The sequence below is a fragment of the Rattus rattus genome, chromosome 7, assembly GCF_011064425.1.
Source record: "Rattus rattus isolate New Zealand chromosome 7, Rrattus_CSIRO_v1, whole genome shotgun sequence".
In the NCBI taxonomy this organism is placed as follows: Eukaryota; Metazoa; Chordata; class Mammalia; order Rodentia; family Muridae; genus Rattus; species Rattus rattus.
This window is the reverse complement of record NC_046160.1, coordinates 121,238,647-121,256,962: the sequence shown is the minus strand read 5'-3', so window position 1 is coordinate 121,256,962 and position 18,316 is coordinate 121,238,647. Positions and strand designations below refer to the sequence as shown.

Here is an 18,316-nt window from a genome sequence, read left to right as displayed (position 1 = left end):
AGAGACATTTGGATTCTTTACAGCTTCTGCCTATTATAAATAAGTCTTCAGTGAATATAGTGGAGCATGTGTCATTGTTATACATTTGAGCGTCATCTGAGTATATGTGCAGTAGATGTATAGCTGGGTCCTTAGGTAGTACTATGACCAATTTTCAGAGGAACTGCCTGATTGATTTTCATAGTGGTTTTTCAAGCATGCAATCCCAACAACAACGGAGGAGAGTTCCTCTTTTTCTACATCCTCATCATCATCTGCTCTCACCTGAGATTTCGATCTTAGCCAATCTGAGTAATGGGAGTTGGAATCTCAGCACTGTTATGATTTGACTTTCCCTGATGACTGAGAATGTTGAATATTTCTTTAGGTGCTTCTCGACAACTTGAATTCCACACTTGATAATACTTTATTTCCCTCTACAGCCCATATTTTATAAGTGTTATTTGATTCTTTTGTCCAATATCATATGACCATCATATTAAGTGGAACACAAACAAACTGCTCGGATGTAAAGTGAATAATAGGAGGCTGATCATAGCTTGAGCATTGTAGTATGAGAAGACAGAAGACGAGATAGGTAGTTATGAAGGATTATTTCAACAAGAATATATATATATATATATATATATATATATATATATATGTGCTGGCCATAGTTAATAGCAGCATATTTTGTTCCTCATATATGGATTGTAGATCCCATGACTTAGCACTCAGAAACATAACTGTGTCTTCATTGAATTGTGGAGATGTGTTTCAAAACTTTAGGTTAGAGAAGATGAATACAATCAATTTCAAACATTATTTATGTTAACATTAAAAATGTTCCTTAGTCGTCATGTGAGAAACAATTTATTACCAAATTGCCCTAGTTATCTACACCCACATAATATTCAACTGAGTTTTCTTTGTAAATATCTGCTCAATTACTTGTTATCTTTAAATACTGTTTTATTAAAGAACCATGTAAAAATTCTTCTAGTGTGTGAATACACAAGATCATAATACTATATGACACTGGAGAGAAGGCTCTAGAGACTTTCCATGGTTGAAGTGCCCACAATTCTAACATTAAAACATGGGCACATAAAGCATAGGCTAACACTTCTTAGAGTCTGAAGTGATCCTGGGATTTTCTTGTTGATCTTCACTGCCATCCTGAGTATCCTGAGTATCTCTGTAGCGAAATTTTTGTTCAGGCTCAAAATGGACCTCCCTCACTGTGTTTCTTCCTGCTTTCATTGAGGGAGGTTCCTGCAAAGATTAAAGGAAACACAGCACAGTTACAAGGTTGCTTCCAGTTGAGAGAAATCCCCCTTGCCTTGTGTTTTATAGAGGATCTGGAGAGGAAAATAAGGAACATTTTCTGTTACTGGAATTCAAATTATAAAAAAGAAACCTGGGAAGTTATAGGATTCACACTGTACTGGTCTAGGAAGAAAAACATGGGAATGTTTATAGTAAATGAACCAACATGCATGAAGTACAGGCAGAATGGGGTCCCATGTCCTCTGCATTTTTGAAACAAGATTTTTATTATATTATTGAATCATTTTTATTTGGGACGGTGTCCAAGCCACCTTGGGACATACGACATCACCATCAATCATACATGTCATAGGTGTTAAGCCTATCTCCCCCTCCAGAATGCCTGAAATACTTACAGCTTGGAAAAGTCACTAGGTAGAGGGGTTCTAAGTGAACAAAACAACATCTTGTCAAATGGAACCCCCAAACTGATCTGAAGCAAAGTAAAATTTAGGCAGGCTGATTATGGGCCTGTGTACTGGAGGCTGTCTAGAGAGATCACCAGCCAGATAAGATAGGAGGGTTCTTGCAAAGGGGAAAGTGCATTAGCAGGACTTGGAGGAGGCCACTGTGGCTCTACTGCTGCTGCTGCTGCTGCTGCTGCTGCTGCTGCTGCTGTTGCTGCTTCGGCTGCTGCTACTGTTGCTGCTGCTGCTACTCTCTCCACTGCTACTAATACATGGCTGTGTCCTCAGACCACAGAGTACTCATTTGCAGGTACAGTATGTTCTTGGCATTGACTCTGGAGATGGTAAATCAGCCTTTCCCTGTGTCTGCATGATAGATGCTAACTACCGTGTTTCTAATGGATGCTACCCACTGCAGGCCCTTCTTTGGAGCCATCCTGTGGTCATTAAAAAGGGATCCAGAGGCTGCACAGGAGCCTTTCAGGGACCCTCCAGTCTGCACTAAGCCTACCCCTGACTCCCAACAGCTTCATCTCACACTGATCACCTTCAAAAAGAGTATGCTGGTCAGAAAACTGTCACTAATAATACAAAAGAAGAAAACAAAACAAATTTTCTATTTCCTATGTATACACAACAGATGTCACATCATCTCTATAAATTACCTTTAAAATAAGTACAACAAACCCTAGCTGAGTTTTATGTCCATGGTGACTGATTTGTGTTAAGTGCTGATCATTGAGTGGGAGGGCCTGGGAATTCAGGGTTGGGCTCCTCTGTCAGAGCATGGGCACAGAAAAGCCTTATTTGCATATCTTCCTGTTATAGTGTGATCTGGAATCTGAGCTGTGCTGAAGACAGTGCTCATAGCTGGTATAAGACATGAAAAACACTGAAATCAGTTACAGATATTGGCAATGTACAGTAGGTTCATATATATATATATATATATATATATATATATATTTATCTGGATATATATATTATATATATATATATATATATATATATATATATATATATATATATCTGGATCCACCATACTTCATTTTGTTAACCTATGTGCATGTGTAAAGAACATAGTTTGTTCCACGCTATCACGATCCCTTAATATCAATGGATAATTTAATATCACCAAACATAATTTTGCTTCTGGTTAACAACTCAGTCTTTCTCACTGTCTTGGATGGAGATGGCTTTTCTATAATGTGGCTCTTAGATATGTTCACACCTACAAGGTTATTGTAGCAGAACTCATTCTCTGTAACAAGAACACTTGAGAACTTTCTGGATTCAACTTATTCATGATAGAATGCTATCTTCAGACCTTATTAAGGCACCTGAGACCTTCTATATCTGCATCTGCTTGCCATGTAGGGATTGCTTTGGAGATACATATATATTATGTATAAATTATAAATTACTATGTATATTATAAATCGTTTTTGTTTTTGCATCCTGAAGTTCTCCATTTATTTCTTTTGAGTTCACCCTCCACCATCTTCTTTCCCCATGTGACTATATTTATTTTATGTTTCATGAACTTTTCTTTTCTACAATTAACAGGATTAGTATAATCAGGGTGTTTGATTAAATTTTATCACCTAACATGACCACCAAGAGATCCCAGAATAAACCACCAACCAAGCACTATACCTAGAGGGAATCATAGCTCCAGATAAATTTGTAGCAGAGGATTTGCTTATCTGACATCAATGGGAGGGGAGGCATTTGGTCGTCTGGAGGTTTGACTCTTTTGTATTTAACCAGTTCACTGGTGTCCCTCCTACCCTTTCACTTACTCTCACAACACCTCAGTTTTCCTTTCCCATCACCAGTATTCCTTTGTTCTTGGTTCTCCATGTCCTACATTTAAGATGTATACCTTCCTAGGGCTTTCCTTCTATTTCCAAAAGCTACAAAACAGGAGCCAGAGTCACTGATGCACAATGATGATTCTGTAAATGACAAAAACAGATAATGTTTGTACTTTCAAGTATTTGTCATATTGTTTGACATAATATATTTCAGCTACATTTAATCATACACAATTAGAGTAACCAATTACTCAAAATAGAGACAAATGATGACTACTAAATGGATGAATGTTTTAAAGACACTAACCTCCCGAAAGAAAATGTTAAGGATTATGCTGCACATATGATTTGAATGAATAGGCAAGAGAACTTTTAGTAAAAGGTGATGTAAGTTTTATTTTTACTAATATTTATTTCAATGTAAAGCTTCATATGTTAATAGGAAATCCAGAATTGTAGTTGCACATACATAGACATGGTGAGAGAGATTGAGAGAGGGGGGGAGTCTGGGGAAAGAAGCACAGAGACTTGAGGTGGTAAATGGTGTTTTTTGACATGCCATGGGAAGATTAATGATTAGCTAGCTCACTACATGGTCTCCCTTATTCATCTGGGGACATCTGCCAGGTAGACGGTAGAGCATTGGGGCATTTCATATGTAGATGAACCAGTGGAAGGGGTCTATGTAATGGGCTCATGGCTTGTTTTGGAGAACAGGACAGGGACCAGAAGGAAGTGAAAATTCTAATGTTGGACTTTCTGGCAACATGGGGTAACTGAAGATTTCTTGGCTGATGAAAACATAATTATAGAGAATCTTGACAGTGAATTGTTGGAAGAAGATTGACAGAATGTTGGGGCCATGACAATGTGTCAAGATTCTGGGAGATAAAGTCCAGAGTTCATTCTTTTTATATTGTTTCCTGACTAAGTGGGACACATGGAGGGATCTTGACAGTCTGTGTGTGTGATCTCAGTATTTCTGAAAGAAGATGAACCAGGATCAGAAATATAAATGAATGAATGAAGAGAGGATTGAGCTTTGGGTATCTGCTTTTTGTAAGAGCTTTGAAGAGGGCAGGTGTGTTGACTTGCTCTTCCAGGAATATGGGGCAGTTGTAGGATTTCTGATGGGGAAGATGACAACTGTCATAACTTTTATTTTTAATGTATGTGTTCAAATCTTTTAATTATCAGCTTCTTTGTATCTCCTGAGTTTCAAGGCAGTATGATACAAAGATATTGCATATTGTGTACCCCAACCCTTGAAGACGTAGACATTGTGAAAGCAAAGTTAGGAGATAATCACTCTTGTGTTTAGAAACAGAAATAAGGAAGATCTGCTATCTTTTGAAAAATTTAGTCAACCTCTTTCCAGGTCATGGAATAGGCAAGGAGAAAGCATACAGAAAGCATGAAGACTGGCCATACCTATGCCACAAACAGGCTCACATCCTATAAGGAAATACTTATAGGAACTTCAGGGAAGCAAGGAGTGATTTTCTGCCTTACAGTATAATGGTTTCATGGTGTTCATCCATCTAACAACTCAGTACAACACATGCTAGAATGGAGCCATTTTGAATGCCCAAAATTCCTCATTAAATTATTTTTAACAATCTTACTGAGGTAACTTTTGTCACCACAATTACTCAGGGACTAGTTTTATGTATAACATGTAGGAGGAAGATGATAAATATGTGCCAAGTATACACACTATTCAGTGAGTATGTCTTCATGTGACTTCACAATACTTGATTTCTATTAGACAATAGAGCAGTGCAAGGCTCCACAACTATGAACTCAGGAAGTAAACACAGAAATGCAAAAATCTATTTGAAATGAAAATGTTATTTTCTGTCATCTATATATACCCAGGCATGAGATTGCTGGGTCCTGTGTTCTTAATTTATAAATCAGTGGGATCCACATCATAATGTGGATCAGTATTGCACAGGATCATGTTCATGTTGACAGGGAACAGGGCCCTCTTTTTCTCCAATCAAACAACACTTCTTCTTATTCTTTTTTCTTAAATTGTTCTCATTACATTTGTTATCAGCTATTTTTCATTTACAATTTAATTTCCATTTCTGTTGTGATTGGAGATGGTGCCTTTCTGAAACCTCTTCTGTCACATGTACTGACCAAAAGAAGGAAACCAGTGAGAGGACAGAGGGCAGAAAGTTGCCTAAGAGAACATTATATCTCTCCATAATGCCTCTTTCATCCTGGAGACTAGTGTTGGTATCGGGAACTGCTTTTGCCTCCAGCAGTGATGTCACCTGCAGTTGACAGGGCACATCTATTGGTATGGCAATGGCCATACATTCCCAGCAGACATTTGGATTCAGCTTCCACCATCACCTGGGATTATTTACATCAGAGTTTAAATGAAAAGCAGACCCTTCTTTCCCTCTTCTCCTTTTACTTCTCGCCCCACTATTGTCTCCGTCATCATCAATAACCCTCTTCCACATGGGAATGTATTGGCCTGGCCTGGGGTGTCCGGATGTGAGCCGTGATTCTATCACAGTATTGGTGCTGAAACCCGGGAACTCCTTGCAGCTGTGCCAGAGGACAGTAGCTGATGTGGTGGTCCTGTGCCTCTGCCATTCTCCACTTTAATTCAGATCACAGCTGCTGTCACAGCTCCCCCGTCTTCCTGGCATAGAAGGGACTACTTTTCTGTATGTGAGTTGCTATTGCAGCCTCAGGACATACAGACTTCTACTATGTGAGCGGCTGATTTCCATGGACTACCACGGCATGCTTCCTCCTGCCATGTGGGTTGCTTAAGTACAAAAAGCCTGCACCAATGGTACAGTTTCACATTTCCTGCTACCAGGCTGCTAAAGTTCTTGCACCAACATCAGCAAATTTTAAGTTTTTTCCCTCCATTTGTCAAGAAGGACCCCTCATACCCAAATAGGTCTTGGCCAGTATGTAGGGTAATGGGTTGGCACTTTAGGGTCACAGTCCTAACAACCAGCCTCCTAGCTGACATAAAAGGTAAGACTTCAACCCTTAGGCATATATTCCCTCGAAAGCGGCTCTTATACCCTTCTCTTTCGGGACTCTTGAAGCCATGTAGAACTTCTGAGTGTTGGATATGAATGCTTTCTGGTGAGTCTAGGACTCACCGTAATTACCCTCTAGAGGATCTAAGTGACAACTTAGACATCTGTCTTGGCAGAAAATTTGTAGTTGAAATTATACTCAGGACGGAGGTGTGGATAATTCAACAACTCCCCAGTTGGTGACTTGTTGTCTTTGATCATACCTCCTGGATCCTCACTGGGATGTCTCCTGGAAAATTTAAAATCTCTGAAGTTAATGCCTGATGAGAGGGCATCACAACTAACACACCTCTGCAATAAAGTCTGGATTCAGTACCCATTAACCAATGGCTCCAAATGTCCACTTAATGGCACACTAGACTGAATAATCTTATGGGTTCTTCATACATACTACCAGTGGTCTGGTAAATGGAAAGAGGTCCTGTGTGCACAATCATTTAACTATCTTTGCTCCTGTGTTCCTCATGTTTCCCCAACCCAACTTCTCTTAGCCATGGAACCTTCACCAGATGAAGCTACAACTCTCAATCCAGGTAGCAAACTGCCTCCTTTCTTCAGCACACCTGTATCCACACCTCGAATAACCCAAAACACCACCTCAGTTTTTCATTCTCACCATGCTACCCAAGCAACTCCTTGCTCAACCTCTCCAGATGTATTCCCTCCTCCAGTGACAGCTTCAGGCATCAACGATGCAGGTGCCCTGACCTTCATTCCTCCTATCACCTGCTCCAAGGCTGTAGCCCAACCCCCAAGTCCTTCATTGCCAGGGACAACTGACCAAGCACTGTTCTTTCCTTTAAGGAAAGAAGCTGGGACAGATGGCCTTGTCAGTGTACATGTTCCTTTCTCATTAATGAACTTTCTCAGATAGAAGACTGGGTTCCTATACCTCTTACTCCTGTGCCTTTACTAGTGAAGGTTCAGTACCTTATTCAATCTTATAGCTTGTCTTTCCACAATGTACATATACTATTTACCAAATTTACTTCCTGACAAAGGGAGGTGAGTTTTGGAGAGGTGAGAATACATGCAGACCAGGTGCATCAAACAGATGGAATATATCCAACTGCATTTGTGGTGGTAACTGACCAAGATCCGAATAGAATTATAATTCTGAAGGTGACATTTTAGCCAGAGATAGATTCGTAACCTGCCTCCTGGCAGTTTCCATAGGGCAGCCTTACATCCAGTAAAATTTGAAAAACTCCAACAGGTCATTCAGGAAAAACAGGAAAACCCATCTCAATTTTCCTAATGCCTCACAAAGGCTTTATTATAATGCACTAATCTGGATACTGAAAACCCAGAAATCAAGCAACCTCTGATGACCTACTTGCTTTCCCAGAACAACCCCAGCTTCAAAACCTGGAGAGGGGACCCCTAACTCCACAGACAAAAGTTTTGGCCCTGCCCTTCAAAGTGTACCATCAGAGAGATAAGGAGGATATAAGACAAAAATATCATATGTCGGCAAAAGCTCTGTGATAAGCCCAAGCTATTGTCATGGACTCCTTGTCTTTTCAGGCTCAGAGACCACCAGGCTCCTGCTACAAATGTGGTCAACAAAGTCACTTGGCAAGGGCTTGTCCTAACTTCTGCAAGCCAAGGGAACCATGTCCTAGGTGCCATCAGGCAGGGACATTGGGCTGTTGATTGCCCTCATGTTGGGCAGGACAGAGGGACATCACTCTCAGATAATGCTTCAGCTGATCTCCTAGGCTTGGCTATGGACAACTTGAGGGGCCTGAGCTTGCTTGACATGACCACTGCCATCACTAGGGAGCCCTGGTTAGCCATCATCGTATGTGAGCTGTCCGTCTTTCTCCTCTTGACACTGGGCCACTTACTCAGTCCTGATGGAGTTTTGGGGACCCAGTTCTTCATCTTTTTTTCCTATATTCAACTTAGGAAGACAACCTTACCTTCCTCACCAGACCCCACCACTTAGTTGCATTTTTAGGGTGTGTACCTCTCACCCACTTCTTTTTGATAGTGACAACAGGTCCTTTACCCTTATTGGAAAAGAATCTTCTAGCTAAATGGGGAGCCTCTATTTTGCCTAAATCCAGGCTCGCCAGTTATCTCTCTGCTCCTTCTTCTAGCCAGTCAACCTACTAAACTTAACAACTGACATCTCAGAAAAGTGATGAAAATTATTTGTTCTTTAGAAGAAAAATGAGATGACTGTGTTGAAGAACTTCAATTTTTCATATGAAATATAATCACAGGGCGTGCTTAAGTTAAGAGAATTTTGATACCAACTCCATATTATTGGTATTTCTCTTCAAGAGCATACTTAACTGCACTAATATTTTTCTTATTTATTCACTTTTTATTTGTGTATTTATGTATTTGTGTATTTATTTTGAACTTACAACTCAGTGACAGTCCCCCTTTCTCTCTTCTTCCTAGTTTCACCCTTACAAATCCCTTCCCAAATTGCCATTTTCCTTTATCTGACTATAAGGGTACCACTCCACCCTGTAGCATCTAGTCTCAGTAAGCCTCATAATGAGCCCCAACAAGGCAGTTTAGATAAGGTGAAAGGGATTCAATAGCAGATAGCAGAGACCAGGACACAACCTGTTGAAATTCTTAGGGTACCCTCATGAGGACAGAGCTGCACATTTGCTACAATTTATATGGGGTCTAGGTTTGGCTCCTGCATGCCCTCTGTTTGGTGGCCCAGGCTGTGTAAATCCCCAAATGGTCCCATGATATTTGACTCTGTTCTTCTTCCTGTGGAGTCCTGGACACTTCCAACTTGCTCATTTTTATCCCTCACTCTTCAGAAGAGCCCCTGGGCACTGTATTGTGTTTGGCTGTACATCTGCCTCCATCTACTGCTGGATGAAGCCTCTCAGGAGGCAGTTTTGCGATGGCCCCTGCACATCTTGTAAGCAAGTCAACATTTGGGTTGAAGATTTTGTGGTTGAAGTAATGTGCCCATCCCCCTTCTGTAAGTACTGCCAGGCTACACGGGTTATCCACTTTAGTTTCTATAACCCCTTATGGTAGGAATCTCAGCTAGGTCACCCCCATAGACTTCACATATACTATTCTGGACCAGACCTCTAGCTAGTTGCTAGAGAGCCACCCTTCCACTATGGCAGATTTTTATTCTAATTTGCATCCATCTCTCTAGCCTCCTCCTTCCCACACTTAACTAACATTGCCAAATTCCTTCTCTCCTCCTCTCCTACACACTTCATCCTCTCCATTCACCTCAGCTGACTAATTTACATTCTGAGTGAGATTCATGAATCCTCCTGTGGGAACTATTTAATATTTATCTACTTTGGGTCTTTAATTGTGGAATGGTTGTCCTGTACTTTATGACTAATGTACACTTATAAATGCATACATAAAATATCTGTGTTCTTGGTTCTGGACTACACCACTCAGCATGACTTATAAGTACCATCCATTTTCCTGCAAATTTCATGATGTCTGTGTAATACCTAAAAAGTATTCTATTTATAGCTATTAAACATTTTATCTATTCTTCACTTCAAGTATATCTATATGTATGTGGTTTCAAGTTTTCTGGCTATTACAAATAATATTGCTGTGAATATAGTTGAACAAACAGGTGGGGGATGTTTTGTGTATATGCGCAGGAATGGTATAGCATGATCTTGAGATAGAACTATTCCAAGATTTCTATGAAACCATCAAATATAATTTTTTAAAAAATTTTGTACCTGTTACATTCCCATTAGCAAAGGATGACTTTTCCTCTTGTTCTGAATCCTTACCAGTATTTGTTATCATTTGAGTTTTCGATCTTAGCAATTCTGATGAGGGTAGCATGGAATCTTATGGTATGTTGCATTGCATTTTTCTGATGGCTAAGGATGTTGAATATTTCTTTAAGGGATTCTTGAGAATTTAGTATTCCTCTCAAAAAAATTCTTTATAATGCTTACTGTTCCCCTTTTTTTTCTTTCCTTTAGTGGACATTTTCCTTATTCACATTTTAAATATTATTCCCTTTCCTGGTTTTTCCTCCAGAAAAATTTCATCCCATGCCTCCAACCCTGCCTCCCTGAGTTTGCTCCCCAACACTTCCACCAAATACCTTTTGCCTCTATGCCTTTGTATTCTCCTGCACTGGGGAATCACACCTCCATAGGACCAAGGGCCTCTCATCCCTTTTATGCCTAACAAGGCCATCTCTGGGGTGTCTGGTTTGTTATATTGTTGTTCTTCCTATGGAGTTGCAACCCCCTTAGTTACCTAAGTTCATTCTCTATCTCTTCCATTTTGAACCCAGTTCAATGGTTGGCTGTGAGCATCTCCCTCTCTGTGTACCTCACTGATGGTGAAACAAGAAAGTTTAGAGATATTTGATTCCCTGATCCACCTTCCTCAGCCAGTCTTCCATGTCCCAACCTTCTCTTCTCTTTATTTCATTAACTAGATTATTCATATTTTCCTTACATAAGACAGACACTACATATAGGTTTCATTTTTTTTCTTTTGAAGATCCTAATATGAAGTAGCTTAATAAAATTGTTGAAAATGAGTATTATATTCTATCACTGTATATGAACTAACCAGGATAATGGTCTGATAAAGGCTTGAGTCTGATATTTTTCAAAAGTTGGATATTCTGTATCTGCTGGAGGATCATTGCTTTTACTTGGGATTAAAATTGTGATGAAACTCTGCAAAAAATAAACTTGAAGTGAAAGTGTTCATTTGGGCAAAACTTTTACATTCCTGTTCATTAGAAAAAGAAATCAGAACTGGAAATCAAATATGGCAGGAAACTAGAGACAAGAGGGGATGCATTAGGATCAGCATACAAAGTAAAGATGGTGTCCCAAATATGTTTTCTTTATTGAAAGCACAGGAAAATCTGTGTGACTAATGTTGGATGGACTTCAGTGTTACATCCTAGTGGTCCTGACAGTTGTATTCCTGAATTGTTGCATACAGTACTCATAGATGTCTGGCAATATATTGAGCCTGGTATTTTCAAAGTTGTTTGGCAGCAGGTGATCTCAGAGTGTGGCCACTTTAGGAGGCTCCTTCCTCATCAGATACATGTTTCTTATTTTGGCTGGGTGTGCACAGAGCATGAGGATCAATGAAATTATTCTATATTTAGTTCATCAATCACAGATCTGAAAGCAAACAACAAAAATTCTTGCATTCATCACTTAGGTGGTGTATATACATTTAAAGACTCTCATGACATGACACTATGTTGATGCATCCCCTGTGGGCAAATAGGATGTTCTGAAAAATAACCCAGAGAGAAGTGATGTAACCACTTGAAAATAGCAGTGAATTAAGCATTTGTGATGAACCCACATTCTAGCAATCCTATGGCCAGTGAATAAGATTGAAAGGGACATATTCCAGGCAGTGTTTTGGGGGCAGTGGTGATATTTTATATATTTTAGACAGCTCAGTCCTATTGCTATAACTCTTGTAGAAATTCAAGGGTTTAGTGGCATTTATCTCCTCTCTTCATTTGCTTTAGTGCTGGAATATTTTACCCCGTGTTCTGTGGCCACTTCCTCTGCATTGTTGTGCACATATATACACTTTACAAATGTACAGAAATTACAAGAACTTTGGCATTTGGCTCTGTGAAGACATCAATTAGCAAAGAACTTTACAAACTGCTAATCAAGTTGTGTTGGAAATTGAGATGAAATCAGAAAATTTGTCAGTCTCAAGTTTCATTTGTCAGTCTGGACCACAGTTTGTAGTTATCCAGTCATTCACTAGAGTAGTTGTAGCTGTGACTTTCTTGTGAACATGATGTTAAAACCTCATCTCTCTTTCAGAAACTGTCATCACACAGGTGAATGGAATTGATGGAGGTAGAGCAGGACAGAAAATGTAGAATCACCTTGTTGATGCACCTCTGGTGGTGCCTGACAGCATCTTCTAGTCTATGCTAATGTGGTAAACCAGGAAAGTAGAGACTACTTCTTTTATTTCTCCATAACTCACAGGAAACCAATGTGTTGCCATCCCAGCTATGTCCATTATCACAGGCAGTACAACTCTATGACAATCTGACAATCATACACAGATTCCTAGTTACCTCATGCTTTGTTTGAACAATAATCATTCCCTGGTGTCTAATACCTTCCTACTCTTTTAGGAATCTAGTGTTTCAGGGTGGTGTGATCACAGAACCTCCTTTTATGTTGACACCAAGCATATGACCAGAATGCCACTGAAAAGTATGTTGTATTTAGATTATAAATGCCACACCAGACTTCTGATGAGGAAAACCAACTCAGAATGAACCAATTGTCATTTACCTCCTGTTTCTTGGACAAAAGCATAAAAGAAAATCCTTAGAAACCTGAGGGAAGGAGAGTAGATGAATGTGTTAAACACAAAAAATTATCTGTTCTATTAAATTCTTGGTATACTATACAAACTACACCGTAACAAGTACAGAGAGTGAAAGAACTAAGAAAAGTTACTCTTTGGGTGGAATAGGACCTGTGTAGAACTTTCTGAAGCTCAGTAAGTATTACTATTTACATTTATCTTATGTCTCAATTCTGGAACCTGGAACCTGGAACCTCACACACATTTTTATTACTGATACCACAAGTTGGGTCTGTGTTGGGTCTGTGTCATATGATTTTTGTGAGGATCATGGAGAGACACAAAGTCATCTTCTTCATTGATCACAGGCCCTACTAGTTTCCCATGTTGACTCTATTTTGAAGACCACATAGTGTTCTGTGAAGGGAATGTTATGGACTCTCTGCCCTGAGTCTATGTTTCCACACTCTCATGTGTTCCTTATTTTGTGGGGATCTGACCCTGGGTCCTCAAACAGATACTTGTCTTCCTTATGTGATGTTCTGCCTTTTGTTCAAGTCACAGTTTATCCATTGAAAGTCATATTTAATGGGAGTATAGGTATAATTTTGTGCTTTAAGCGCTTACCACACCAGCAGGATTATTTGTGTTTAGTCTCCATAACTACAAAATAGTTCAGTTTCGTAGGCAGTCAGAAAGCCTACTTCTCAGATTTGAAGACAGTGTGATGTTGGGACTCAGTTACCAAGCAGTCTAGCAATATCCTGTGATCCATGTCTAGTGATGAAATACAGGCTTAGTGATGGACTTTATTTCAAAGTTATTATGTAGATGGATAGAAAATACATCTCAACACACACACACATGCACACATGCGCACGCGCACACATACACACACACACACACACGAGAGAGAGAGAGAGAGAGAGAGAGAGAGAGAGAGAGAGAGAGAGAGAAAGAGAGAGAGAAGCATCAGAAATACAAAATAGAGCCATGAAGAGAGAGGCAAACACAGAGACAAAGAAACTCCATAACATATAAATAAATGAATACAAAGCACATATTAAACAGGAAAACTGAAAATTGAATAAACATTTGTCTACTTCAAGGGTTACTACACAATCACTTGGAGAGAGTATCCTTGTAGAGAGGCAACCTAGACACTAAGGAGTCCCACTCTTACTTTGTTCCAGGTCTTTCTACATAGACTAACACTCAGTAACTAGAAGCTTTGTGTGCTCCTTATGCCCTCTGCTGGTCACTAATACCCTGCAAGAGGTTTGTGTTTAAGCTCACAGTGACATTCACTCACTGTGTCTTTTGCACAGTAATAAGTGGCTGTGTCCTCAGACCTCAGACTGTTCATTTGCAGGTATAGGGTGTTTTTTGCATTATCTCTGGAGATAGTGAATCGGCCCTTCACGGAGTCTGGATAGTAAGTGCTACCACCACCATTACTAATGGATGCAACCCACTCCAGCCCCTTCCCTGGAGCCTGGCGGATCCAGTACATCCAGTAGCTTTTGAATGTGAATCCAGAGGCTACACAGGAGAGTTTCAGGGACCTTCCAGGCTGCACTAAGCCTCCCCCAGTCTCCACCAGCTGCACCTCACACTGGACACCTGCAAACAGAGAATACTGGTTAGAAAACCATCACTAACACAACAAAACAAACAAAATAAAATTTCTTATTCTCACGTGAACCCAACAGACATAATTACACATTTATTAATTACCTTTTATGAAAAGGACAAGGAAAACCAAGCTGAGACTGATGTCCATGGTGAGCAGTCTGTGCAGTGCTGCAGTACTGATTACTGAATGGGAGAACCTCAGAGTCCAGGACTGGTCTCCTCTGTCAGAGCTGCAGGTTCAGGACAGGCCTGTTTTATGGGCATAGAGAAGAATTATTTGCATATCTTCCTGCTACAACATGCTCTGGAACTATACCTGAGCTGAAGACAGTGCTCATAGCACATATATGACATCAAAGACATGATGTCAGTTACAGAGTTGGACCAAGTGTCATGGTTTCATATTCACATTTTTTGGTAAAGATTCACCATATTACATTTAGTTTCCTTTTGTCCTTGTACACAGAACAAGTTTTGTTTTCATAGTCAGGATTCTTTAGTATAAATATGTAATTAAGTACACCATACATTCTTGTGTTTCTACATATGAGCTCAGTCTTTTCCAATACCTGGGCAGGACATGGCTTCTCCCAATTGTGGTCCTTGGAGACAGTTACTCCTGTAAGGTTATGGTAGCCAAACTCAGTTTTTGTGACAAGAACACTGGGCTTTTTCTGAAACTTACTTCTTCATGATAGAATGCTGTCCTCAGACCTAAAGATACTTCTAACTTAGACATTGTGGAGCCTGTCTAAGACTCAAAATTGGCAATGGAGACCTATTTACATTTTCAGCAAACTCACTCGCTTTTCATTCTGAAGTTATTCATTTATTCCTTTGAAGTCCCCCTTCGATCATTTTCTTTCTGCACCTGTATACCAGGTAACATGTGACTGTTTTATATTGTAATATGTTAGTTTTTATTTTCTCCAGTTAGCGTAAACCATATACCTGTGGCTTTTAATTAACTTTTAGGGTGCCTTTTTCATATTTGATCAGTTCTCTTGTTTCGGTCCTCCCAATTAGGTTCCCCTTACCACACTTCAATTTTGCTTTCACATCATCAATATTCCCTTGTCTTTGGTCATCCATGTCCTATGCATAAGATGTGTCCCCTTCTTAGGTTTCTAGTTCCAAATGCTACAAAATTAAGAACTTCAGGCACCCAAAGAATGTGTTGCATATGACAGAAATAGGCAGTGTTTCTCTTCACAAGGCTTTGTTTTATTGTTTGAAGTAATATTTTAGAGTTGCATTTAAATTCCTCCCAGACTCAGAGGACATGAATTAAGAGACGGTAGAGAAAATGAAACATGTGAAAGTTGGGGTTGAGGACTGTGAAATAATGTCTTGTGAACAGGACATGCCTATCCAATTCATCCACTGATGATGGCTGTAATCTGTGTAAGCCCCACCTGATACCAAGCCAATCATAACCTGATATAGACATTGTAAGTATTTTCCAGGTCTTCTGTCTTAGTGAAGCACTGGTTTATATAGATATTTCATGGAGAAGAGCAAAATTTGGTCATTGGTCAATTTTCTATGCTCCAATGCTTGCCTTTACACACATGCACATATGGGCAGCATTTTTCGAATAAAAATGCCATGATGTTGAGAGTGGTTGAGTTGAGATATGCGGTTGGCAAAGATATGGGGATGTTGAAGGGGAAAATAGGATAGAGACATAAACATACTAACTTTATACATGTAGAGTCTACAATTCTTCAAAACATAGATAAAAGGTGCCTACTAGATGGCTGAATTGTCTAACGACAATAATTCCCCAAAGAAAATGTTAAGATATATGCTGCAAAATGTAATGGTGGATAGGTAAGGCAACCCTCAGTAAAGGCAATGGTAAAGAAGGTTTTCTTTTTTCTTTTTTAAATTTTACTACACCATATTACAAGGAATAGTTTGAAACCATGATAATAGAACCAACATTGCAGAAAGAGAGAGAGAGAGAGAGAGAGAGAGAGAGAGAGAGAGAGAGAGAGAGAGAGAGAGAGAGAGAGGAGAGACAGGTGTCTGGACAAAGAGGTACAGAGACCTGAGGTTGTATATGGTTTTTGTGAACATGCCAAGGGAACAATAATGAACCAGTGTAAGAGGTGTAGGTAATAGTTGGTTTCATTGCTTGTTTTGGAGAACAGGGCAAAGACCAGGAGGAGGTGTCAATTTACCTCTTGGATTTTCTCACCCTATGGGGCAACTGAAGGGTCCCTGGATGGTGAAAACATAACTACAGATACTCTAAACAGAGAAGGGTTGTGAAATAAGGTACAGAATATTGGGGATGTTGTATGTGCAGCTTTGGCATGTGTGGGTGTGGTACGTGGGGCTGTGTGAGAAACATTAGAGGATAAGTGCTGGGACCTAAAGACCAAGGTCATTTATTATGCTGTTTCCTGGATTAGTGGGATAAGTTGAGGACCTTTGACAATCTCTGTATTTGATCTGTTTGAATGGGGAACAGGAAGAGAAAAAAGACACTGGACATATATTGAATAAAGCTTTGGGGATCAACTATTGGTACAGCTACTGAAGAGGATCCATGGCATTCACTGGGTTTTAAAGGGCTATAGGACAATTGTAGGATTTCTGTTGGGGAAGATAACAACAACCATAACTGTTTTTCTCAAGTGCATGTGTTAAAATCTTTTAATTATTAAAGGTTGTTGGATACAAAGACGTTACATACCATGTATTCCCAACCCTTGAAGACATAGTCCTTCTGAAATCAAAGGTATGAGGCAATATATCTTGAGTTTAGAAAACAAAGAAACAAGAAAGTTTTCCTTCCATTAGAAAAATACATTCAACCTCTATCCTAGGTCAGGGGAAAATGTCAGGAGAACTCATCCTGACATATAATAAATAAATAAATATTGTCAGTATTTTTTCTGCATACAGAGTCACATGATCATCTATGGAAATATTGACAGGAACTTCAGCCCAATGGTTATTTTATTTTTTATTTTTATTTTTTTTTACGGGACACGGGCTGAGGGAAAGGGCCTTGCAAAGGCAAGTGCTCTACCACTGAGTAAATCCTCAACCCCTTCTTCAGGATAATGAATGTTTTTTTCTTGCAGTATAGTGTTTCTCTCATTTGCCCACATGTAAACTCATAAAATAAAACCAATAAAATACATGCTAGTAAATAGACATCCTTGAATTCACATAGTACCTCATTAAATAATCTTTAACAATCTGACTGAGGTAACTTCTGTCCCTCAAGGACTAGTTCTATGACAATATCACATAGGAAGAGGACCATAGGTATAGGTGAGATACAAGCACCATTCAGTGAGAGTGTCTTTCTTTGACTTCACACCTCATGCCTCCTGACAGAGATTCTAGCAGTGAGAGACAGTGCGACTGTGAGATCAAGAAATGAACTTTGAAATGCAAAAATATATTTCAAATAAAAATATCACTACCTGTCATCAGTGTACAACCATACAGGAGATTTCTAGGTCACATGATTGCTATTTCGAAATCCATGGAATCCTGCATATTTTATGCCAAACTTGAACAGAATCATGCTAATGTTCATAGGGAACAGGGACCCCTTTCTCTCCAACCAGGCAACACTTCTTTTCACTCATTTTTAAATGTTCCAATATCATTTATTATCAGGAGTGTTTCACTTAGAATTTAAATTCCATTTCTGTTATTATTAGAGATGTTGACTTTATGAATCCTCTTCTGTCCACATTCTCTGACTAAAAGGAAGGATCCCAGTTAGTTAGAG

The 18,316-nt window shown here is 39.4% G+C and overlaps 1 gene segment (V, D, J or C); it reads right to left on the bottom strand.

The window, feature by feature from the left end:
- Positions 1 to 1,098: 1,098 nt before the first annotated feature.
- The window catches only part of LOC116906209, an 18,917-nt gene continuing 1,699 nt past the window's right edge, over positions 1,099 to 18,316 (bottom strand). The window contains 3 exon segments of the V gene segment in view: positions 1,099 to 1,254; positions 8,538 to 8,650; positions 14,230 to 14,544. Coding sequence covers positions 1,099 to 1,254; positions 8,538 to 8,650; positions 14,230 to 14,544 — 584 coding nt within the window.